Source organism: Alligator sinensis, unplaced genomic scaffold (assembly GCF_000455745.1).
Source record: "Alligator sinensis unplaced genomic scaffold, ASM45574v1 scaffold482_2, whole genome shotgun sequence".
In the NCBI taxonomy this organism is placed as follows: Eukaryota; Metazoa; Chordata; order Crocodylia; family Alligatoridae; genus Alligator; species Alligator sinensis.
Genome location: NW_005842678.1, coordinates 176,020 through 202,500, shown reverse-complemented (window position 1 = coordinate 202,500; position 26,481 = coordinate 176,020). Strand labels below are relative to the sequence as shown.

Genomic DNA, 26,481 nt, shown 5'->3' with positions numbered 1-26,481 from the left:
ACCTCTGTGAAATACACAGACAGTCAGAATTTGCCAGGAGGAAACATGAGGAAAATGCAGCTGGAAAAGAAGCATAAACTAAAACACAAAAATGGAACTTTAAGTTACTATATGAAATCCTTGACTTGTTTAAGTAACTGAAAGTTTAGGGTCAGTTACTGAGTCCTTACTGCAGAATAACTTCTATGGGTAGAATTAAAGAGTGGTTAAAATTGGGGCTTTAACTTCCTAAAACAAGTAGACTTTGTCAAGAAGTAACAGTATAGGGTCTCAGAGGGGAAATATTTTTACATACAGGTAAAATGCAAATGTTTTGAGGCACATACATTCTATCTGGAATGCATGCAAATTCCACTGGAATCACCATTACACAACACAGATGTGGATCCAAGAACAGAATTTGGTCCTGTGATAAAGTTGCTGATGGAAGCTCCACAAAAACACAGAACAGCTGCTTGGGATCAATCAGTATCCAACATTTTGCAATTTATAAGTAAATATTTCCCATCTGGACAACAAGGATAGCAAAAGAATCAGCATCTACTGCCATCAGTAGACTCAGCATCTACTGCCATCAAGTTAGCTCTATAAACTGTCAAAATATTTACAAGCTGAAACACTACACATATTTCTGACATCTATCACTGCACACTATCTACATTAGCTATCTACTTTGACAAGAGTAACCATATGCCATTTACGTGATGATGAACTATAGAAGTACTGCATCTCCATATTTAATCCTAGCCCTGTTGAAATCTTAACAGAATTTATGGTATTGACTTTAGTGAAGCCAGAATTTCACCCCATGCTTTATACTGCTTACATACTTTCCAGGTTACACACTGATGGCAAATAAAAAGAAATCTTAATGTAATGAAACTACTGCATTTCTGTATTTATTATAAATTAATACAACTTCACATAATCTGAGCCATAAGGCTGAGAAGTAAAGTTACCTACACATCATATTTGCCTAACTGTTGTGGAAAGCATAGTGATAGCACATAAACAGAAATTGTAAAGTGTTGCATTTAGCACTTAGCAAATGAATTGAATGGAAAATGTCTGTCATAGCTCAAGGTTGTCAGTTTCCCAGAATATGTATATCCTAGCTCATCAGCATGAATTCCTTCATTCTTTCTATTGCACTACTGGAGAACACCAAGCCAAAAATTACTTTGAAGTTAACAGACAGCACACTTCAAATACTAAGTTAGTATGGTTATGGGGGTCGGCACCTACCCCCTTATCCTCATCCTCCACATCCTCATGCTGTTCATACGCGCATGCTTCTGTTGAACTCACCAACCGTAAGGTCTTCAAAAAATCTCGCTCTCTTGGCTAATGAATACAACAGACAGAAAACAGGACAGCAAAGACACAAGACAGACCACAAATGAAGAAAAGAGCATGAACAGAAGAACATAATGAAAAGAACAAATACCAAGCAAGGGAAGTAATGCTCACAAAGAAAGGAAATGACACCTGAGGAGCATGTTAGACAGTTTCAGGTAGGGACATTTTCCCCTTGCCATTTGTTAATTTATTTTCCTTAATGTGAAGGAACATCAAGCATTCACATTTGGTAAAGAAAATCCATAAAGACAAAGTAAAGAAAGAAAGAACTAGTGCACTACCTTATTAAAAATCATGATCACAGAAGAAAAATAATTTATATTCCCACACTAAGTCATGGTCTTCTTCAATTGTATTACCAAAAACACAGCTTATGCCTTTGGCACTAACAGTGACAAGAGTATGGGATAAATCAAAGAAATTCTTAACAACCAACCTCCAAAGAGTTACAAACAGCAAAAATGGGTACACAATGGCCTGAAATCATTGTTCTGTGATTAAAAGTCTTACTAGGGTATCTCCAGAAAGGACTTCTAGAAGGGAGATCAAGTTATGTCCATCCCTCAGGTCTTCATACAGGTCATTCACATGCTTGCGAACCTGCAGAAGTAAACAGAGATAGGAAGCTGAATTTTCTCTCTCCAAAGGCTTCAAAATAATTGTTAACATTGCTTCTTGTAATGTGCATCCTCTGTCATATGCCCACATGCCACTTATAATTTGTTCAGACACTGTAGCATGGGAAATACAAAACATTATTACCTACAATGTAAATCAAAATCAACTTGTGGCATTTATTTTGGGGGGCGTATTTTATTTAAAATGAAAGGAAGGTCAATGTGAAGGAGAATAGGTTAGAAAAAGGAAAAGTTACAAGCCGGATGCAATTCCTGCCAACTATACAGACAGCAAATACTTATGAATGCTGACCTAAAAAAGGATAATTTAAGGATAACACAGTTCAGACCCGTATCAGAATTAATGGTAGGGAAAAATAAAATTAGACAATATTCTGGCCCAGAAAATAAATATGATGGTGGAGCTTTCAGCTAGGACTTCATTTTGGGTCACCATTGTTCCCAGTAAATCACCAGGGAATGGCTCCTCAGCTTCAAAAGAGCTAGGCTGTTGCCCTTCTTTAGGAGCTAAATTCTACTGCCAATCAGGAGAGGTGATCTCCTATTTGTCAGTGCATCTGTATGTGTGAAATGGCCACCAGGATTCAATCCAAACCTTCTTCTGCCTACAACAGAGTAACTACCTCTGTAGACCTGAGCTGTGGGAGAATTTTCTAGATCCACATCATTAAAATAAAAAACATGCTCCAATTCTGTAGCTAGTGCAAAGTACTGTGTATGTTCTTTAGTTCATGTTAACACACTCATCAAAAGATTCCACAACCTAAATTTATATATAAATCATCTGAGAATATCATCTTAACTGAGAATAATATCAAACATATTCCTGTTTATGCTGAAGACTAGTCAGAACAAGTCATCTATCAGACATTTCCATAATGAAGTATCCCTTACAGCAGTGGTCTCCAACCTTTTTAAGTAGGAGATCACTTTTGGCACTTAAAAGCAATCCAAGATCTACTGTGCACAGCTGCCACCCCCTCCCCCAAGCAGGTAAGTCTGTGGGAAGGAAAGGTGGGGCAGATCGAGGCAGAAGGAGAAAAAATTATTTGGGGGCGCGCCCAGCAGGTAAGTCCCACCTGGTCAGGGCCCCACTCAACTTAACCCCTGCTCCAGACTCTGCAGCCCCTCACCGCAGGGGCCTCACTCTAGCCCCCACCCCTTCTCTCCCCCACAGACTGACCTGCTGGACTGGGGTGCACGCGTGCATGCACACGGGCACTCAGCTCCCCCATCCCAGCCTCAAATCGACTCCAAGAGGCTCCAAGATCTACTGGTGGATCGAGATCCACTACTTGGTGACCACTTTCTTATAGTATTTTCCAAAACAATAGTATATCACACATCCACAGCAAAGATAACTGAATTCTAGTTAGGGATGCAATATAACCACCTCAAAAGGAGGTTGAATCTGAAAGAAAATACTATGGTAATACAAAATATTATGGATGGAAAAAAGAATACACCATATCCCCATGGTATATTTAAGAGAAACAGGAAAAAACGAAATGACATCTCTGGTACTCATACTTTGATACTAGGGCTGTGCAAAATGGCTGTGTTTTGATTCAGTTTCAGATTCAGCCATTTCGGAGGACAGTGATTAGTTTTGGTGTTTCAGATCACTGTCCTGTTTCATTTCAGATAAATCTGTTCCAGAGATTCGGCCCCACCAAATCTTCTCCGAATCTGTTTCGAACGGACTGCAAGTTTAGCACAGCCCTACTGCCCAGCCAGGTGGGGCTTGGGGCCAGGAGCTGCCAGGCCCTAGCAGGGAGCAGGATGGGGCCATGGGTAGCTCATCTGGGGGAGGGAGGGTTATTGTCCTCTGTACAGGTGAGAAGACCCCCGCGCGGATCTCTGATCCATGTCTTGCTGGGTCACGGGGCAGGGAAGCAGCACAGAGTGGCAAGCAACCCTGCTGGTCACTGCCGTACGACTCGGCTCGGCAGACAGCAGAAATCTGTGCTGGGGATCTCCTCGCCACCGCTGCCTGCCCTGTGCAGCCCTGAATCTCTGCTCCCTGTGGAGCCAGGTCATGCAGCAGGGATCAGCACTGCCCTGCTACGTGACCTGGCTCCACAGAGAGCAGAGATCCATGCCAGAGGTCTCCACACCGTCACTGCCTGCCCTGTGCAGCCCCGCGTTACCAGGGCAGCACAGCGCGGGCAGCAACAGCAAGAAGGCAGCGATAACTATTTCTTCATAAAGAAACAGTTACCATGTTGGCTTTTAGAGTATGATCATTGGTATGCCAGTTAGTACAACTGAAATGAATGGGGCAATTCACACTTTGGGTACATAGTCTACAGTTCTTAGCAAACTGTGGGGAGAAGTGGGCGTGCTAGAAGGGAGAGAGGCTGCAATTGGATCTGGACAGGTTACAGCAGTAGGCAGATGAGAATAAGATGGGATTCAATACTGACAAGTGCAGGGTACTGCACCTAGGGAGAAAGAACCAGCAGCATACCTACAGGCTGGGGAACTCCCTTCTCGTCAGCACAGAGGCAGAAAAGGGTCTTGGAGTCATTATAGACTCCAAGATGAACAGGGGCCGCCAATGTGGGGATGCGGTCAGGAAGGCTAACCGTACTTTGTCATGCATCCACAGATGTATCATGAGCAGGTCCAAGGAGGTGATCCTCCCTGTCTATGCAACACTGGTCAGGCTGCAGTTGGAGTACTGCATCCAGTTCTGGGCACCACACTTCAGGAGGGATGTGGACAACATCTAAAGGGTCCAGAGGAGGGTCACTCGCATGATCAGGGGTCAGCAGGGCAGGTCCTACGAGGAGAGGCTACGAGACCTGAACCTGCTCAGCCTCCACAAGAGAAGGCTGAGGGGGGATCTGGTGGCTGTCTATAGACCAAGGGAGACCAGCAAGGCAATGGGAGAGTCCCTGATCCCCCGAGCACTACTGGAAGTAACAAGGAATAATGGCCATAAGTTGACAGAGAGTAGATTCAGGCTAGATATCAGGAGGCACTACTTCACAGTCAGGGCAGCTCGGATCTGGAAAAAAACTTCCAAGGGAAGTGGTGCTCACTCCTACCTTGGGGGTCTTCAAAAGGAGGCTAGATAGTCACCTAGCTGGGGTCGTCTGACCCCAGCATTCTTTCCTGCCATGGCAGGGGGTCAGACTTGATGATCTGCTCAGGTCCCTTCCAACCCTACTAACTATGAAACTATGAAACTTAAATTATTGAATCAGTCACATCAGCTTCATGGTTTGAAGGAGTTGGGGGGTTTTTTCAGAATTATGCACTGCATATTTTATACTAGCATATAAATAAAATTAAAAAATGCCAAAACTAAGGTTTGAAGATAGTCTTTCACTTTATAAAAAACTGCATTTCAAGTTCAAGCATTATTATTTTCATTTTCTGACCAAGAAAAAACTGAACCAAATCTACCAGCCAGTGAGCTCATTTATTGAGATATCAGGATGCAGCCCCATTCACTGTCAGTCTTCAAATGAACAATACTGTTGTGCCTGGCTAATACCAACAGCATATGACAGGGACAAATATATGTGATGACCTACTTAGAAGTGTCTCAGGGAATTTTGGTGCAGCAGTCATGCCTATCTAAACCAAAATAAGCTTGGTTTCTTTTTTTTTCCTTTCAAGGCACTGTGTTGTTGTCTAGAAAAGATTGATTCTATTTTCTTCAACTGTTTTCAACAGAACTGCATAATTTCTGTCTAACAAAACCCTTAGGAAGCTATCATTTCACACTTCCAAAGAACATAGCTCCACAACCAAGTAGCTTCAAGGTCCAGTGTATCAACAGAGCTCAGAGACAGAATAGATGCATTATATATGCTGCTGACCAAGCTGAATGGAGGTATCTAGCAAGAGTGGAGGAAGCCATATATTTGAGGTCATTGACACCAGCATGGCTTAAAAGCTGCCAAGAAAGGGTACATAATCAATCACGCATCATCTCATCTTGCAATCACTGAGAGGATGCACAGGTGCTTACTAAATTATGAATGGACAAACACTGGGACCAGAAGACACTAAGATTAATTTTTCCACCTCAACACCTTCAAGTTTTTCACTAAACGGGGAAAACTTTTGTGGCTTTGAGATGTTTTGCATACCAGTCTCTCTCTTTGCAAAATCTTTTATTTTCTCAAATTTCTTTTTTTCATTTCTCATTTCATAAAGATTTCTATCTCATCTGTGCCCACAAAACCAGAGCTGCCTTCTCACCCTCTGGCTCACAACCTTAAATGTAGAACTGTAAGAAGTACTGCAAGACAGTGTGGTCTACCCCTACTGGTTAGTGGAAGGGACTGGAAGCTAGACAGGACTCAGCTTTTCCATGGACTTGGTGGGAAATCCATTTGGGAAGTGTCTTTTACCCTCATTTTCCCTTCCTTTCTTACTGAAATTTTTCTGCCATTACTGACCTTAGCATAGTTAGTCAACTTGCCCTTTGCACTATGAATCCTTGCATGGTAACCTAGAGACAAGAACTAAAACCATATTTTTTTTACCAGAAGGTAGAAATTCAAAACATATTTTTAGACAAGTATTGGAAAGAAGAAGGGCAGTTTGCAAGATGTATATCAAATTAATATTGGTCACAATTGAAATATGAAAAGCACACACCATGGACTGAGTAACCAGCATAGCTCAGACAAGTGCAAATCCCAGAACTGCTGGAAATAAACATGTACATAATACTAGCTCATACTCAGTGCTTGATAAATTCATAATGTGCATGACAAACAATTTGCACCAAAACCAAGTTATTACAAAACAGCAAAGGGAAATCTGGAATTTATTTCCATATTTTAATCAAAAGAGTGTTTGACTTAAATTATCTACAGTAACCCAAAGACAATTTGAATCTAGCTAAAAATAATAATTAGGTTGATATAATTAATATTCACTGCTTGTTGTCTAATTCAATTAATTGGTAGTGTTGTTTTCTCAGAGACAGGGAAAAAAAACAAACCAATAAAACAAACCTTACTGTCCAGATTGTCATCCTATATCCCACAGATGTAACAGACACAGTCTAGCTTTGTTTATGGAGGAATTGTGGTAGAGCTGTCAGAGCAAGGAAATCAGGAATTAGGTCCTATTCTCAATTCTGCCACTGTCTGGCTCAGCAACTTTGAGCAACCTACTTAGCCTCTCAAAGCCAAAGTAAAATGGGTGCAATAACGACTTCCTACCTTAGAAGGGTATCATGAGTATACACACTTAGAGTTAGAACTCCTCTGCTGCACAAAAGCACTGGCCTGAAAAAAAAGCTTCTTCCCCTGTCCTGCAGGAGAAGGGTTAGGTTTTTCAGAAGCAAGGAATGCAAAGGAGGTAAAACTCAACTGCAATCCCTTGCAGTTGAGTATGATTGCTTTTTCTTTGGGTCCTAAGATGGCTGAGGAGACCAGCCAATCTGGGATCAACAGACTCTGTTGCAGCTCGGCCATGTGTTTCCATTCAGCATCAGCAAATCTGGATTCCTGATTCAGTCCACGACACTGTTTCTGCCACTCCCGCTCTTCTGTCTCCTGTTGACATCATAAGGTTTCAAAATACCGAGATCCTTGCAGCAGACTCTTCCTCCATTTGGGGCAGTCCTGAGTGATAGTCTCCTACGAGTTGATGTCAATATTGTATTTTTTCTTGGGGACATACTTGAAGCGCTTTCTCTGTCCTCTTGAATGTACACCTGGACTGAGCGAGAGAATAAAACTTGCTTCAGGAGTCTGGAGTCAGACATCTGGATGATGTGGCCAACTCAGTAAAGTTGATGATCATTGTCTCAACACTCATGATGTTTGCTCATGAGAAGACATTAATGTTAGATGGCAATGGATTCAAAAGATCTTCCACACACAGTGTTGATGGTACTTCTCCAGCAACTTGAGGTGTCTCTCATACGTTGTCCATGGTTCAGCTCCGTACAGTAAGGTGGGGATCATGACTGCTTGATGAACCATGAGCTTGGTTCCAGATTTGATGTTGTGATTCTTCAAACACCAGTTTCCTCAGGTGTCTGAAGGCTGTGCTTGAATTTTTAAGTCGATCTTAGATTTCTTTCTTGATGTCACCTTCTGCAAAGGTAGCTTCCAAGGTATGGAAAGTACTCATGTTCTCCAGAGTTTCACTGTAATAGAGCACTGGGGTGTGATGGGGAAAGGCTAGGGGACCACACCCCAAAGAAAAAGCACTATGTAAGATAACAGAGTGAAGACCTACAGGTGAGTTTTGGATCAAGGGCAGGGGGGAGGGAGTATGAAACAGTGGGGTATGCCTGTTCCTGGGGTGCACACTGGGATGTGCCTGTTTCTTCAAGGGAGCAAGCAACCTGAGAGGCCACTTGCAGGTGGTGAGGGGTCTAATTAGGGGCTCACCTGATTGGGACAGATCCAGGGTGTGAAGTCCTGGGTGTCAGCTGGTCAGGCAGTCTTGCCCTAGCAGCCATGATGTGAGGAGCTCCTGGCAATAAAGCAGCAGGACTCCTGAACTGATAGAAGTGCTGAATAAGAAACTGCAAACTGGGAAAGCAAGGAAATGCTACTTCGGGCAGAGAGGGGTTCTTATCTATAGGCAGGCCTTGCCTTTATGTTAAGCCCAAAGAGGGTTCGGGTGCCTGCTAGAGGATGCGGGTGCTTTATATTTAACTGCCCCAGGGTTTGGCTTTAAGCTCTGCTGGGGCAGGCTCAAGGCCTATTTAGAGAACTGGCAACCCCGGATCCCAGAGCTTGAGAGCAGGGCCCAGCAGGGGGTCCAGGAACCTAGGAAGAGGCTAAGTCAGACTACAGGGTCTCCAAGCCTAGAGAAGGGATGGAGCTGGATCAGAAGGTCCACAGATCCAGAGATGGGCTGTGTGTGGGACCAGAGGTCTGAGAGCCCAAAGGGAGGCTGAGCATGAGACCAGGGGTCCAGGAGCCCAGACGGGCTGAACATGGAACTAGGGAGTCTGAGAGCTCAGACAGACTAAGCAAAAGACTAAGGGGGCCAAGTTATAGGAAATCAACACCATAAATGGCAACATCTGCGAGGCATGGGGCATGGTATAGGGGAAGATGGAACCACACACAGAGCCCTTAAGACTACAGGTGACATAGAGAGGTGCAGACAGGCCAAGAGGACCCACAAATTGAGATCAAGTGAGATCAAGAAGGTCTAGGGAGGACCTGTTAGTGACTGGCACAGATTAAGGCTAACTCTAAGGCCCATGGGCAGCCTCCCTTATGTAATCCTCAATAAGATCAAAGCATGGAGGACAAGCAATTAAGGGAGGTCCACCTCAGAGCCTGAGCCAGGGAGGAGACAAATGGCCACTAGGGGCGCACCACGGCCACCCTGGTGCTTGAACCTGCCACATCTCCATGAATATGAACTACTGGAGCTGGAGCTGAATTACTACTCATTAAGAGCTTGTTGATGGAGGACCTTAGTCTTCTGAATGTTAAGCATCAGTCCCATTATCTTGTATGCCTTGGTACAGACACTGACGATTACCTGATGGTCTGCATCTGAGTGAGCACACACTATAGCATCATCATCATACTGGAGCTTGATGACTGAGGTCAGGGTAGTCTTGGTTTTGGCTCTGAGTTGGTTGAGATTAAACCTCCTACTATCCATTTGGTATTTTAGCTCCACTCTGACTTGTTCATGGTTAGATGTAGCACTGCTGTAAGGAAAATTGAGAAGAGTGTTGGAGTGATGATTGCTTAACTCCCATCTTAACCTCAAAGGTATCTGTGATAGATCTATCACTAAGAACCACCTCTTGCATACCACCATGGAGTAGGCAAAGAATGGTCATACATTTTGGTAGGCATCCTACTTCAGAAGGATCCTCCACAGCACTTCTTGGTTGAGAGTCAAAGGCTTTTTTGTAAGGTGTTGCAGAGCACTAATCTCCTTTAAGGGCAGAAGCTGTCTAGAGAGAGGGCCGTAGGAGCGAGGCAGAAACCCCACAGGTGCAGGTTGCCGTGGCAACAGGCTAATGTGGGAATTAGCTAGCACCTGTCCCTGGTCAGCTGACCGGAAGGAGGCAGGGCCCTGGGCCTCAGGGCCAGGGTTGAAGGTGGTCAGTTCTCTGGCAGCAGCCAAGGGGGAAGGAGCTCTTGTAGAGAAAGCTATTTGTAGATGCTTTCCTGCCTGTTCTGCTGCTGGTAGGATTAAAGGGCTATAGGAGTTTGTAAGTACTTGTGGGTAGGAGGCACATTATACTGAGATAGAAGCTTGCCTTCTGAAAAGGGATAGTGTGAACCCCATGGTTATTGTTATATTGTAGCCCAGGGGCTTGTGTTTTCTGTTGTTATTAGACCAGTGGACTGGAATGAGGCTACTAGGGAGGAGGCCTCATCGGGGCACACTACCGTGTAGAGCCCCAGTGCCAGGGAGGGCACGCAGACAGGGGCCAAGGGCTCAGTGACACCAGGAAGCCAAGCTAGATTAAAGCCTCAGAGGGACATTTGAAAACCATTTGCAAGGCATGGGGCATGGTAAAGGAGCGGTGTTGGAGCCACACATCTAGCCCATAAAGCTTAGGGGGGGAATACCATAAGGGAGTCCAACAACCCACAGGGTTTAGAGGAGTCTGTCAGGACTGTGACCAAGCAGCAACCCAAGGGCAGCCTTCCGATTCATCATTTATACCAGCAAGACATAGCAGGAGAGATTAGTAGGCACCCATAGGGCATAGCTGGCATGGTCATGGTGCCCTAAGGACATCACATCCAACCCTGGGGTGGCCATATCATGACATGAGGTCAAAGAAGGCCATGTAGAGAGGTTTATGTTGTTCTTAGCATTTTTTCTGCAGCTGGGGAGCAGCAAAGATCATGTCAGTTGTGCCTCCTGGTACCCTAAGCCCATACTGAGTTTCCAGGAGTGTGGAAGTATTTCCTGTTTAGCAAGTGGAAGGAGATGGTTCAGGTGTGTTCTCACAGTGATCCTTCCTGTGGTGAACAGCAAAGTGATCCCCCATAATTTCCAGTAGGATCTCTCTCCCTTCTTCAAGACTGTCATGAGGAAAAACTATCTTCCTTCTGGCTTGTGCACCCTGATGTATTTAGTCAGCTAGTGAGCAGGAAGCATGTCCTACTCGGACACAGGACTCATTCTTTGAAAGAAATGGCACTGTGTACCCCACCCTTCCCAAGAAAGCCTACACTGACATGAAGTTGGGTCATTTCCTACCCTCCTTTAAGCTGTGGCTAAGACCGGATTTGTTTCTTAATGTCTGTGAAGATTTGTCACTTCACTGGTATATTAAAAATGTTCTTCAGAACCTGCTCACCAGCTAGCTGTGCCAGATGAGGCAGGCTTGCAAACAAAACCATCACTGAAACTTGGAGTATTGCCTAGGCAGATACAGAGAATTTGTTGGATCCTATGTGATATGACCATGGGATTCTGTAGAACAGCAACAGTCAGCAGGGCCTCTGTGCAAAATAAACTGTGTGCTCCCTCAGGCAGCTTTCTGCACAACATGCAATATATCTGGGAGTGGCAGGCTTGGCAGCTTGGGCAGGCTGGGAACACTTGCCTCCAGGGAGATGTAGGAGGCACTCAGTGCCACACCCAATCAAACTCAAAACAGGGGTTTACATACGTTCACATACACTGAGTGGTATACAGTGATCTTCCAGACAGTACATGAGTGAGAAATGGGAAAGAAAAGGGGAGGAGAGAGGAACTATAAATACAGGAAAAGAGAGAAAATAAAAATGTAAATCAGCCAAAAGGGGACAGTGAAGATTTTAGTTAGTGATAAGGTTTCAGCAACTTAATCTTCCAAGGTGCACAAAGGGGAAGAGTGTGGTTGTGGCAGGCACTGATGGGGAAAGTAGCTCTAGCAAAAAAATACTCTGTCCCTCTCAAATGAAAATGGAATACATTCAGTACATCAATGATCTGTGAAACTTTCACAACCATTATTAACAATAATTAAACTTATTATTTGTATGGTAGTTATACCTAAGAGCTCCTGGCATAACCTAAGATCCTATCAGACTGGGCATTGCAAGGAAAGTTGTCCTTTGTCCCAAAGAACTTGCAGGATCCTGGCAGACATGCAAGTAAAAACACATCATATCCCATCATGACATATTGTGGGTGCAGGGGGAGCCCAGGATTGAGATCCTCAGGTCCCCCTGCACTGGCAAGTAGCAAGCTCCCTTGTCTGGAAGCTACATCAGATGACAGAGCTCCCAGCCATGAGGAACACATGGTGTACCCCCATGGCTGGGAACCCTGATGAACTGATGGGGCTCCCAGCCACAGGAGGTGAACTCCCACAATTTGGAGCCCCATCAACTGAAGGGCTCCCAGATGTGGGAACACACCCTGCCTAGGAGCCCCAGCTTTGCCACAAGTTTATTTAATGGCATGTTAGGAAGCAGATAAAGTTATTACATATGTTTTGTGTAATGCCTTTGTAACTTATTCCTTGTTTTATCACACAATTAACTACCTTAATGTCTGGTCAGGTAACAACTTGATAACTGCTTAATCATGTCTTAAATGTAACATGTGCTAGGGGCCACAGTCTAAATAGTTCATATAAGTTGCACGGGTTCACTACACTGCTTAGCTTATTCCAGAAAGCTGTTGGTTGTTATCAACTAATTTTATTATTTAATACACCATTTAATTACTTTAACTGAAGACTTCACAACATTCTGTGTTTAATCTCTTCTCAGCTGCATAGCTGCATCTCTATGGACTGCAATGGGCTTATTCTAATTTCTAATAATGGGACAAGGAAAAAGCTAACCCCACCAGAAAAAGACAAGGTGCCATCAACCCCACACCAGTGAGCTGCTCTGCATACTGCAATATAAAAAGCAACTACATACCTACCATCTATCCATATGGCCCACATTGCTTTATTAGGCAACAATACATTTTTCACTACAGTCCTTCACAAAGCTGTATCTTGGCATAAGAACTAACCACATCATAGGTGGTCAAACAGAGAAAAGTCTGAAGGAAACAGATGCAAAAACACTGCATTTTTCCTTTGATTTTTTCCATTGTTTTGTTCAGATATTTGAATCATACCTGGGTTTTACAACAGAACACAACAGGCTACATCCATTTCTGTTTAAAGTACAAGCAGTCCTCGACTTACAATGTTTCGAGTTACAACGTCTATAAATTGACACCGTTTCAACTTTATGACATCAGTTTCGACTTACAACACGTGATCCGATGCAACGCCATGCCATGCCAGCGAACAGGTTTGCTATGTCACTCATCCCCCTGGAGAACATCTGTCCAAACTTCCTTGGACACTTTCTTTAAGAAAGTAGACAAGACTCCAGAAAAAAACTTGCAGCCAAGACTCCTGAGAAGACTCCATCCAAGAACCCTTCAAAAAGTCCAGCAAAGTCACCTCAAAGAAGTCCTTCCAAATCAATATGATTGCTATTTACGATATAAATACATTAATGTAGCTATATTACTCATCTATAATTGATCGAGTACAAAATTCTGGGGTATTTTTGGTGAAAATAGGGTATCGGGACTTGGTTCAGGAACCAATCCCCCATTTATAACATTGACTCTCATGAGAAAATTGTTTCCGAGTTACAACGTTTCAACTTAGGACGCAGTTTTCAGGAACCAATTGTGTCGTAAGTCCGAGGACTGCCTGTACTCACATGAGGACACTGTCCTTTCTGCTTTTGTGAACAAAAGACTTGCATCTTGCAAGAGAAGGAAATGCTCAATGCAGGCTCCATGGTTGGAAGATGAGGTAGTAAGAAAACCATTTTGTGGTACCATACTCCCTACTGTAATGCCACAAGGAATACAACCCTGTATCATCTTATTCAGAAACTGATATGATGGGAGAACTGTGACATGGTTTTCTCCTGTATATGGTGAGACCACATAGGGATATGCTAGAAGCAGAGATTTCAGAAATAATATTATGTGGTCCAATATGTTCATGCTGCACCCCCATGGCTGTAGGTGGTGATGTAATACGTGAACCACTCAAAGGAGACTGAGTGAATTTTGCATATAGCAACTGTGAAGTAGGGCTGTACAAAACACCGTCATTTCATTTCAACATCCGTTTTGCCATTTTGAAGGAACAGTGTTTCATTGTGTCATTTTGTTTCGTTTCAAAGCACTGTCCCATTTTGTTTTATCAAAACTGTTTCACTGTTTCGACGAGTTTTGACGTTTCGCCCATAGGCTATAATGGGGAATCATGAAAATGCCTAAAACGTTGTCATTTCTTGCCTGATTTGAATGAAAATTTCCAGGGATGGTACCCCTCCTGAGAGCATGAAGCCTGTCAAGCTTACAAGGAAACAGGCACAGTGTTTTCTGGGAAGCTGCACCTCAAACTCTTCTAAGCAAAAGTCCTGACACATCTCGGCAGTGGCAGCCTCCTCTCATCCGGCATGCAAATCCAGGAGCCCGCACCCCCGGGAGGACTGTGGAGCTACGCCAGACTCCGCCCGGGGCTGCGGGCCCCTGGATCTGTGCACTGGATGAAAGGAGGCTGCCACTTCTGCCTGGGACCATTGCTGGGTACAGCCTGCACCCAGCACCAGAGAAGAGTGCTCCTGCTGCCTGGGACTCCTCTCATCCAGTGCATGGATCCGGGGGCTCGCACCCCCGGGAGGAGTCCGGCACAGCCCGGCAGCCCTCCTGTGGGTGCAAGCCCCTAGATCTGCACCCAGGATGAGAGGAGGCTCAGGCTGCGGCAGCAGCAATCTTCTCCGATGCTGGGCACAGCCCATGCCCAGCACTAGTCCCAGGTGGGAGAGCCAGCCTGAGCCTCCTCTCATCCGAGGCACAGAACCGGGGGCTCGCACCCCCGGGAGGGCTGCTGAGCTGTACCGGACTCCTCCTGGATCTGCTCCAGATGACAGGAGGCTGCTGCTGCCACCGCCTTGAACTGGCGCTGGGCGCAGCCTGCACCCAGCACCTGGCTCCATGGAACTCAGCCCGCCGGCAGGAGGCAGAGTGCAGCTCTGGCTTTGTGCACCTCTTGCTGCTGGGCTGCACTCTGATCAGCTCCACCAGCCCCACAGAGCGCAGCCCAGTGGCAGGAGGCAGACAGAGCCGGCGCTGCCCTCCAAAAGGCTCCACTAGCCCTAGGGAGTGGCGGGAGGCAGCGAGAGCCCAGTGGCAGGAGGCAGGGAGAGCCAGGGCTGCACTCCACACCAGGCTGAGCTACATAGGGCTGCAGAACCACTCAGAGCGCAGCCCTGGCTTTCCCCTGCCTCCCACCACCAGGCTGCTTCAAAACTCGAAACGTTTTGAAACATTTCAAGTGCCTTCATTTTGTTTTGAAGCTGTTTCGATGCTTTTTGTTTCATTTCAATGTTGTTGTTTCAAGCTCGAAACAGCTTCGAAACAAAACACTCAGCAAAATTTCGCACAGCCCTACTGTGTAGCAGACCAAAGGAAATAATGGTTAATGTGTTACAGATGAACAAGTTAGAGTAACTAACCATGATATATTATGTAGCAAGATAAGGCAGGCATGATTATGAGTTCATCTTGACGAATGCAACAGGAATTTCTTTGACATGACACAATTAAAGTGATCTTGTCAGTCTAGAAGTCATAGCATTAGGGTCAGTTTTTATGATTACCTACCTAACTGACAAAACCTAACTGACTTAGAATATAATGAAAAGCAGACATTTGTAACCTTGGGTATTTTTGTTAAAAAATTAGTCATTTTGCTTTTTCTTACCTATGTGTTATCTAATATGGATGAGACAAAACCACCTACCCAGCCCAAGTTTTGGAGTAGGAATTAAATAAGACTGGAAGTAGAACTAATTCATGCCTCATTTTGATTCTGTAGAATTCAAAAATTCAACTGACAGGACTGTAAAATCTGTGTCGCACCAGTCAAGTGTTTCTTAAACTGAGATATACAGTAGACTTCCAGACAGAGTGCAAAAGGAAAGAATGAGAAAAGAGAAGGGGGAGAGGCAAAATATGAATGGAGAAAAGAAAGAAAAAAAGACTAGGTTCATAATACATCTTATGGTTTTAGAAAGTTTATATTGTTTGTGGTTGTTATAGCCATAACATGGAACCATAGGGATACAAAATACTTTTGAATTTTTCAAGAAACTGATACCAATTTCATTTCAGTTAAAGGAAAAACTCCTTGTCATTTCAGTTGGCTTTGGATGAAGCCATATGTGCTGTGCTCAAAACAGCTTGGGAGCAGTCATTTTTTGGGCCACTGTCCCAGGTACGCTGGGGTTAGAAAGGTACCCCGGGGCCGGACCAGGGGAGGAGTAACCACCTACTTACCCCACACAGAGGCCGGAGCGAGTAGGGACACGCACGCGGGGAGACCGCCAGCGCGGTTTGTGAGCCACGCTTATATCCAGCTGGGGCCGGGCGACGCCGGCGGGAGACGCCGCCCGGCTGAGATAAAAGGCGGCCCCGGAAGCAGGGCCGAAAAGGAGGCGGGGGAAGCCCGCAGGGAACCCCGAAAGCGGGACCCGTGCCAGCGAGGCACACACATCCAGCCCGGAGGGGCCAGCCGAGGCGGCGGCACTAACTGCAGCAGCTTGCGGGAGAGCAGCGGTGATAGCAGCACCAGCAGCGGCAGAGAGGGCCGCCGCATTAAAGGTCCGCACAAGTTGAAGAAGCCGGGAGAGACAGCGGCGGCTACAGCTGTGAGGACCGCGCTCTTAAAGGGGCCGCGGATAAAAAGGAAGAGGACGTCGGCAGCCCGACGGGCGGAGGAACTGGCTACAGTCACAGCAGGAGCGCGGGTGGCAGGACCGGTGAGGTAACCGACTGTGGACCCCGCGAAGGAAGTGGCAGACGGGCCGGCGCGGAGCCGGCAGCGGACTCGGCGAGGAGAAGATCGCCTGGGGCAAGACTCCCAGGGAGAGGGAGTCACGAGCCCAGAGAGTAGGCGCCCGGGGAAGTCGGTGGCCTCAGGCCTCCTGGCAGGTCGGTAGCCGAAAGGGGGGCCCATCGGTCGGGGCTTAGGCATCCAGGTTAGAGCCTGGGCTAGGCGAGATATATGAGTTGGAGTTTCAGTTTTAGTTTTAGCTCGGGCTTACTTCAGGGCTAGCACATGGTTGTAGTGGTGCTAAAGTCTCGGGACCCCGGGCGGTTCAGGACCGAGAACGCGGCGGGGCCGCCGGAGGAAGGCCACTAGAAGACCAGCAGCAGCAGGTGGTGATTGGCCGGGGTGTAGGGGGGGTCGGAGCCCCGTGAGTGCCCACCGAAGGCGCAACGCCCCGGGAGGTGGCATCGAACGGAGACCCCCACCACTGAAGTTACACTCAAAGTCATGGCAGATGGGATTAGGGGGCCTCCCGCCACCACCCGAGGCACCTCCCGGGGCTCTCTCGCAAACTCATGGCCAAGGAGAGTGGCCACCTGGGCTAGGGCAGCCCGAGAGCGCCTGGTCGAACGGAGGCGGGCACAGCCACAATAAATGGCCTTCACTGAGATAAGAGTCACATAGATACTTACAAAAGTTGCCATATTTATACCAATCAATTTAAAATGTCACCAACTGTCAAATCTCTCTGAGAAACAGGCATGGCTACTGCAGAAAGCTCATGCTGGGATTCCTTGATTTCACACACTTTGTGAAAAGGCATACCCTTACATTTATTTTCAATAAAACAAAAAAAAAACAGAATAAAAACTGTATTCCTACTGCTAATGCAACTAACAAGAACAATTGAGAATTAGCAACGTACAAGCAGAAAGCTAAAGATACTGGGAAGATAAGTAGGAAATTAAACAGTATCTATTTGATTTATTTACATGAGAAAAAGTTTCATCATCCCATTTGACACTGGCATTAAACTTAGTATTCTGCATAATTTCAGAATCAATGAAAAAACAGTTTTATATAAGCTGTGAAAGCTCAGATCAAAATATCCTTCCAGAATTTATTTTAAAGAAGGTCACAACAAAAATTGATTATGCTATAAAATTTGCTACACAACCTTGAAAGAATACCATTCACTACAGTCAAAAGAGATTTTTTTTTAAAGTGAAACCAGGCAATTTTAACAGTGGACCAGAAACCGAAGAACAGAATGAATGAATCTATTGAAGGACGTTCTCTCTCAAACATCTTCAGCTTTGAAAATGTGTAGCTATCACACTGTAAATAAATTTCTTTTAAATAAATTTTAGAAGAAAAGATTCTGACTCAAGTAATTTCTGTCATCTTTTATGCAAAAAAGGTTTACCATGACAGGATGCAGGATGTACTTAAATATTTCTAAAAGCATTTAACAGGCTGTAGCCATATTCATGCCTTAAAATCAGTATGCAATTGTGGGAAAATAATACTTGCCACACATCTGATTTTCCTAGGGTACTCTCCTGAACTGTTTTCACTGCTATTTTACCATATGGCTTTCCTAGACTTTCCCAGGTAATATGCATAAACTGCCAGTCTATCCTCGTAGAAGTCAACCTCCAATCTAAGATTCTTGAGGCATTCTGTTACCCACGCTATACCAAAGATACAAGGCACATAAGCTGTTACATGCATCTCAGTGTCTTTCTGGTTTTGGTTTTATTTTCCTGAATCTTCTCCATCAAAATGTCTCTTAATGGAATATTATGAAGAATCCAGAGGTCCCTTCCTACCCTAATTTTCTATGATTCTATGATTCTCTCACTCTCAGGCTTCACTTTCATATTAGCTTTCAAATTACTTTTTTATTCATTAGTAAACTTATTCCTGACCCTCAAGATAACAGAGAAGGGTTATAGCAACTGCATCGTAATTAAATTGCTGGTGACCATATAACCTTGTAACAGCAAACCCAGGGCAGTGAATTCTCTTCATCTGCAGGTGTACAATTTCATACAATACAAACACGATGGTATAGATGGCGCTGTTTCTCCATTCTTTGCCTTGTTCTCATTTTATGTATAAGAAAGGCACTGAAGCAAGCATAAATCCTGCTCCCCTGTCTATTCATAGGAAAGGACATACAGGTAAGGCACAGGAGACGGTACAATGGGCATAATTGTGCTTGGCTTTTCTTTGCATGCCTACATATTGACAAACTAAGAATATAATTAGGCCAGTTATAAGCATCATAGCTTTGAAATTGTCTGTTAACTCACTTGAGCTACTTGCCTTTCCTGGAACATATTCCAGGGTGCATGTTTACAATACTTAGACTTAAAGTTATTCTGCTTTAATTCTATATACAGAATATGTTTATAACTACTGGGATTTTTTCCTGGTTGCTAGAGCCCCTCAATAGCATGAACAGTTAAATTCATTTTATTTTCTGAAATCCCATCATAACATCAAGTATTTTTACTTAATCACCTTTAAAGCACTCTCCTCTACAATGACAGCACATGTAACCCCTCTGACCTTTCTTTGGAATAGATGTTCTCTAAGCTACGAATCAGCCTGATTGTCCTATATCCACATGGCCACTGCACTGCATCTGTAGCTTTTCTTTTGTATTTACATCCATCAAGTATGCTTATGCAGGTCACTTAAGATTTTCCCTATTTACCTCTACATCTCTTCCAGGTCACAACACTGCCTATTTCTTTTGCTTCCTCTACTTTGAATTATTCCCCAGAGCCTTTGTTTCTCTTTCATTTTCTACATTACTCTGTGAAAATCTTTACAAAGTCACATAAACAAATACAAATCTTTGTGGTTCTAGGTGAAGATGACTGAGGAAATCATCCTCCCATTTTACTCTACCTTGGTGAGACCACAGCTGGAATACTGTGTTCAGTTCTTCACACCACAATTCAGAAGGGATGTGGTGAAGCTTGAGAGAGTCCAGAGGAGATTAGAGGACAAGAGAACAGGTCTTATCAGGAAAGGCTGAGAGACATGGGACTCTTCAGCCTGGAGAAGCACAGGCTCAGGGGTGACTTGGTGTCAGCCTATCAGTATATAAGGGGTGTGCATCAGGAACTGGAAGAACATTTGGGACAACTGGGAGAACACCACCAGGGCACCCCATGGGAAGATTAGATCCAACGGTCACAAACTCCTGGACGACTGTTTTAGGCTGAACATAAGGAAAAATGTCTTTACTGTCCGAGTCCTCAGGGCCTGGAATAGACTCCCCCCAAAAGTGGTGCAGACACCTACTCTGGATTCCTTTAAGAAACACTTGGATGCCTATCTTGCTGTGATCTTTTGACCCCTGCTGACTGCCTGCCCTTTGGGCAGGGGGCTGGACCCAATGATCTTGCGAGGTCCCTTCCAGCCCTAATGTCTATGAGATCTATTAAATGCATTTCCAACATTGATGCTGTTAGAAAATCTTGTTCTTACAGTTCTCTATTTAGATTTGTGAAATGCATACCAGCATTCTCAATTGGCAAAACATTTAGGCACGTGAATAACTTTAAGCTCATCAGCTTATACAAATCAGCTTAGACGGACATGTATAAGTACATTGCTGGATCAGGGGTTTAAGACATGTATAATAGTTGACATGTAATAATTAAACAAAACAGAAATGCTCCCAATTGGCTGAACAATAAAAAGAGACATTTCTCTCTCTGCCCCCTACAAAAAATAAACCTTGTATCCATCCTCATTTGCACACCTAAGACTTCCCTCGATGATTGCTAAGAAGACCAAGAAACTCAGGTTCTGGTGGTCCAGCAGGGGCAACACCTACCACAGTCTAAGTCTAGTTACCAGAAAGTCTCTCACCAATCTCATTCCATTTAATATTTACCATATTACATACCTCTAAATAAGACGCATCTTGTTTCTGGGAGGCAGAATGTAGAAAAAAATATTTTCCAGTCATGGCCTAGAGCCAGCTTCTTTCATGGAGAGGCTATGTTGTAAAATGGCTGCAAGCTTCTCTCCCAGCCAGCAAGCTGCAAGCAGCTGTGAAAGGGTTAACAATTCCACCCCTCTGGCTTGCTTGCTTTTAGGTTAGATATTAGGCAGCCATTTAACAATGCATTGTCTTCATGCTTCTATTCCAGCAAATAAAATCAGTTTCCCCACTTAAGGCACACACCCCTATTTGCAGGTGATGATTTGGGGCTGGGGGGAGGGAAGGTGCATGCAGTATGTGAGTAAATATAATATTCATCTGTATTATAATACTGACATCCTCATCTTCCTCTTACAGTAGTCAGGTTTTCTTCACCACACAGAATCACTCAGTTATATTTTGCTCATTTCACCCCAGAAAAAGTCATTTCTGTGTTTAGTAGTGTGCCTGTAGTGAATGCAAATCTTTATTTCTTTTGAAGAAGGGCCCTGAAACAGTTTTTTTAAGTTACCCATAATATTCTGGGCAATAAGATTAATTTTCAAGTCTTACCATGGGTATATGTTTTAAACCACTTTTTTTCAAGGAGCCCTGTCTGACTTCCTCATTGCCTTGATATACAGGTCAAGGCAACCAACCAGCATGTCTCCTCAGAGCTCAGCTGTTTCCTTGCAAACCTGGAAGGCAGGAGATAGGAGCTCTATCTGCGTTAGCAGGAGCCTTGCCAACAGATCCAGCAACATTATTTCCCTCTATTTGGCACTGGTAAGGCCACATCTGGATTACTGCGTTCAGTTTTGGAGCCCCCACTACGGAAATGATGTAGACAAATTGGAGAGAGTCCAGCAAAGGGCAATGAAAATGGTTAAGGTGCTGTGGCACATAATTTATGAAGAGAGGCTGAGGGAACTGGTCTTATTTAATCTGGAGAAGAGAAGATGGAGGGAGGAGGGATTTAATAACAGCCTTCAAATACCTGAAGTGGGGTTCAAAAAAAGGATGAAGACTGTACTCAGTGTTGGCAAATGAGAGGCTCTTTGTTCTCTCAAGTTGCAGTAAAGGAAGCTTAGTGTAGATATTAGGAAAAACTTACTCACTAGAAGGGTAGCAAAGTACCGGATAAGGCTACCCAGAGGGGTTGTGAAATCCTGCTCCCTGCAGGTTTTTAACACCTGGCTAGACAAAGCTGTGGGTGGGATGATCTCATTGTGTGGGGGGGGGTGGGGGGAAGCGGTCCTGCTTTGAGCATGGGTTTGGACTAGATGACCTCCTGAGGTCCCTTCCAACCCTCATTTTCTGTGATTCTATGATTCAAACAGCATGGGAAAGGACAAGCAGGTCTCAGAATGTGAGAAGTGGAAGAAGCTTGCTGGTAGGTATCCACATGGGGACTTAGTACATGTCTACTACTGTTCTCCAAACTCATCAATAATTCTTACAATGGTCACCATTTAATTCACAGCATGTGCATCTCCTTTGCCTGTTACACACCTTGTAATCCCTTAGCAATTTCTCCTAACACCATATATTCCTTGTTCAGCTGTTCACTTACATATTTACTTTTAAGGCTACTATGGAAAAAAAAAAACACTTGTTTGTGTGCAACTCGCAATTATATTTCACTTTCTCATGTGATACGTGCCCATTGCATATTGTTAACAAAGATAACTCAACTGTGGGACACCGTCAGGTTCAAAGATAGATCTGTGACATTCAATTTCTCCCTTTTAAAATGTGTTAGTCACAAGGCCAGAAATAAGGGGATATATAAATAAAGATTAATAAAAAATGCAAGCCAGCTATTATCAGGGTTCACGTTACAACAGACCGAGTTACATGGAAGCACTTGGGTATTCCAAGAAGTTGTAGGACTAAACATCACGAAAGAGAATTAACTAATGTAACATGTGAATTTGTGTCTTGTTAAGTATCTATGCACAGAAGAACTATGAGAATTTAAAGTTTTAAAATGTTTTGCTAGAAAAAAAATCTCTTTTGTGAAGACTAAAACAAAGCAAGCATTGAATACTTTAGCCACTCTTTGCTCTTCATCTTCTGTTATTTGCTCTTCTTCATTAGGTACCAGGAATGTACTTTGTTTTTATCATAGAACTGTTTTCTTGCTGGTTTTTATGTCTCTTGCTAGTTGCAAGTCATTTTGAGGCTTAGTGTTTCTCATGTTATCTCTATGGGTCTGTCTTATTCTTTTAATACACATCTTTAGTCCTCTTGTACACTTTTTTCCACAGCTTGTATAACATCTTTTTAAATGCTCAGGTCCTTAAAGATGTCGCGATATAGCTATACTGGTCTTTTACTATGCTTCTTATCTATCCTGTGTATCAGGATAGTTTGTCATTGTGCCTTTATTATAGTTTCTTTCACCCACTGCCAGCTCTCTCTCATTCCTTTATCCGGTAGATTATCTTCCCAAGTGACGCTACCTCCCATTCCTGTGCATTTGTTGAAGTGTGTTTCTTTGAAGTCCAGTACCCTTATTCTGCTGCTCCTTTTCTTTAAATATGAGTTCACTATGTTCACTATTTAGAATGTATGAAACTGAATGAGAAATCAAAGGTGGAAGATAACTTAGCTGTAAGCAAGCATGAAATGATCACGAGTTCAGTGATCATTTCATGCTTGCTTACAACTAAGTTACCTTCCATTTTTGATTTCTCATTCAGTTTCATACATTCTAAAATAGCTGCTTCCCTTGAAACACCCTCCCACTTCTGGAACAACATGTTGCCTGCAACACATTCTAACAACTAGATAGTCTCTCTGAGTATGTCTACATGACAGCACTAACATGCCAGAGGAAGTCCAGACTCAAGCACACTGCAGGCACCTGCTTCTACATGCATGTGTCAAATATAGAAGTTGGTGAGTTGGTGGAGCCACTCCAGGGCCAGCTTCCACAACTGCTCAAGTAATCCAAAAACAGACTGCTTAAGAGCCATAGCAGGTGGGGTGCCCTACAGCTACTTTACTACTTCTTTTCCAAATATGGCATTGGTGAGTAGAAGCTGCTTCACCACCTCCTTTACAGGTATGGCATGGGTGAATAGTAGTAGTTATGCAGGATGCTCAAAAGCAGTCACCCCTGAGTAAGGGGTGTGGTACAAATGTACCCCATTTCCTGCTGCATTGCTTTTCTAACAGACACTCAAGAAGCTGACATCCCTCATTGCCACTGAGTCCTGTTCATCAAACAGGAGCCTAATAGCACTTTAGGTACCTAAATCACAAAAACCAGTCCAAGTCAACCTTACATTTAGTATGCATCTTTATTTTGGCCTCATATGATCTCTAGATTTCTAAACTTAGATTTCTGTGTATGCTCAGAAGAAATCCAGTTTGCATCTACTGCCTAAGTACCACAGCAATCCAGATAAGAGCTCGGGCAATGTTTAAACTACAGAATTCCTTGGAGACGTCAAATGCTTTAGGTATATGAAAGCCATGTCTAAACCACAGTTCAGTACACAGAGCAGCCGAGTACAGGAATATGAGTTCTAGGATCCTGTCTGAGGGTTATTTTTGTTTTTTTATTTAATGTAAAATGTATATACAATCCAGTGAGCAGCAAGCAGAGTTGAGGAACTTCTCCGGTGCATGGGAATGCCCTCATTACTGGGAGACAATCATGCTCACTCTTCTTCTGACTCCATGACTCCTGGTTTCCTGGCTACATAGAAAGATTGGCTTCATCAGCAGACAATTGGAAAATGTAGTCTATTTTGTTGTCTAATAATAAGAACACTTTCCAAGAGGAAACGGCAGTTTGAATCCCCTCAGGGTGAGGAGGGCTTAGAACCTACACACACATTCTAACTACCAAACTATTACACAGAAAAAATGGATGATGCCACACCATGATAATGTTGTTGAGCGACAGTGACCATGGGTGCTGCATTCTGTACTGAACTCACTGCTATTGGTTGCTGCATTTTGTACCGAACTCCATACTGTTACATACTTAGTCTCTGGGCAATCAGCATCCTGACTCAACACAGACACTTATGCCAAAACTCAGTTTCAGCCAAGGCATCTAATGCATAGTGGCTAGCAAAATCCTGACCTACACAACCAGGATCAGAGTCCACTTGTGTACACACAGTTCTCCTATATTTTCAATAGTGTGCAATTAGGCAGGACTGACACTCAAAGGGCACCTATACATGTGCTCCAGGGTGCAGGGGGGAGTATTTAAATTAAAGCGGCCCTCAGGAGCTGCTATAATTAAAACACCCACAGTGGCTTACGTATTCAACATCCCGCATTTCAAAATGGTGGGCGGAAGGGTTAGCTTTAACTAAAGTTCATTTGACGAGCTTTATTTAAAACATCCCCGCTACCATTTTGAAATGCGGGGATGTTGAATACATGAGATGCTGCAGCATGCTGAAGCATTTTGATTAGAACGCTCTGGCATTAATTGTGTCTACTCTGACGTGATCTAATCAGAATGTGTCAGAGCACGTGTAAGAGTGCCCAAAGGTTTTCCAACAGTGCAGTCAGGACATCTACAGGGCTAAAGTTCCAAATTGATAGAACAGTTGTATAAAGAAGAAGCCTGCTCTCCATCTCGAATGTTTTTACAGTTTTTCCAATGACTCCATGAAGCAAAATGCAGAAACAACATCAGAAGGGCTCACTTAACCCTGTCAGAGGAGCATCCACTCCTCTGAATCATGAGCCAGTATCCATCTTTCTTGTTTCTACTTCTGTCTCAGGATGCTTTACCTCCTTGGCTACTTACTAGCCTAACTGCAACAGGAAGGGGTCTTAAGTTCTGCCTGGCTTCTAGCCTATTGATAAGGCTGCTGTCCTGGGAAGTTCAACTCCCTTCAGGGTGAAGTAAACCTAGAACCTGGATTTCTCAGATCTCCCCTGTCCTGGAGAAAAGGTGGGTAGCATCACTTTAGTTGTTCAGTTGTGACTTTTACTTATCTACAATTTTGGGGGTCTACACAAAAATTCAGAGTGGCCATAGCAAAGTTGAATCACAAGAGTATAACATAGTCTTGAGGTGATGTTATGGCTGTGATGGTCCAGGAAATAAGGAAGAAGCAAGAATTTTTGTGGGGAATATCTTTTATTGGACCAACTAAAATAGATGGTTCAGATAGATGTGGGCAAGCTTTTTGTTATCACAGTACCTATCCTCAGACCTCTGGGAGAAGAACAGATACAACAGAGCTTAGTAGCAGAAGGAACAAAAGCTCATGTAAACATTTGTATGTAAACAAAGTAGGATATGAGAGAAACTATCAGGTGGCCAACAGGCAGAAGAGATGTAGTAAAAACCTGATAAAGAAGGAGCAAGATTGTTCAGGAGGGTCATTATCACCTGTGAAGTGCGAAAGTTAATGAAGTCATCGTTGTCTATGTGAGCCCCTAGTACTTAGTGTCCAGTAAGTGATGTACAGTATTTCTGTTCCCATGCTTTTCTTGTTGGGATGTTGAGTAGATTTCCTCTGAACCATGAGGTCAGGCAGTGAATGATTTTCTGTGAACAATATTCTCTTATCTGTGTTCTGGTGTCTCTGCCCTTTTTCTTTTCTTTATCTTTTTATGTTTTTTAGTTACAATTCATTTTAGCGTGTAGTTTTCATCTGGTTTCACGCTCAGTTGCTATGAGGGCATTTGGTACTTTGGATGAGGTACAGATAGACCTATGAATGTTCCACAGATTCTGATGGTAAATGTAAATGAGACTATAATGATGTACTGAG

General features: G+C 43.8%; 1 protein-coding gene across 12 annotated transcripts in view; it reads right to left on the bottom strand.

The window, feature by feature from the left end:
- DST (dystonin) overlaps positions 1–26,481 on the bottom strand; it is a 428,507-nt gene that overhangs the window by 295,894 nt on the left and 106,132 nt on the right. For 6 of the 12 annotated variants that reach the window (XM_025215833.1, XM_025215848.1, XM_025215838.1 and 3 more), the window contains one exon: positions 1,870–1,959. In XM_025215833.1, the coding sequence (XP_025071618.1) occupies positions 1,870–1,959 (90 nt within the window). Of the gene's footprint in view, positions 1–1,245; positions 1,345–1,869; positions 1,960–26,481 lie in introns of all 12 variants that reach the window. The other 6 variants (XM_025215834.1, XM_025215826.1, XM_025215832.1 and 3 more) reach the window with 2 other exon arrangements.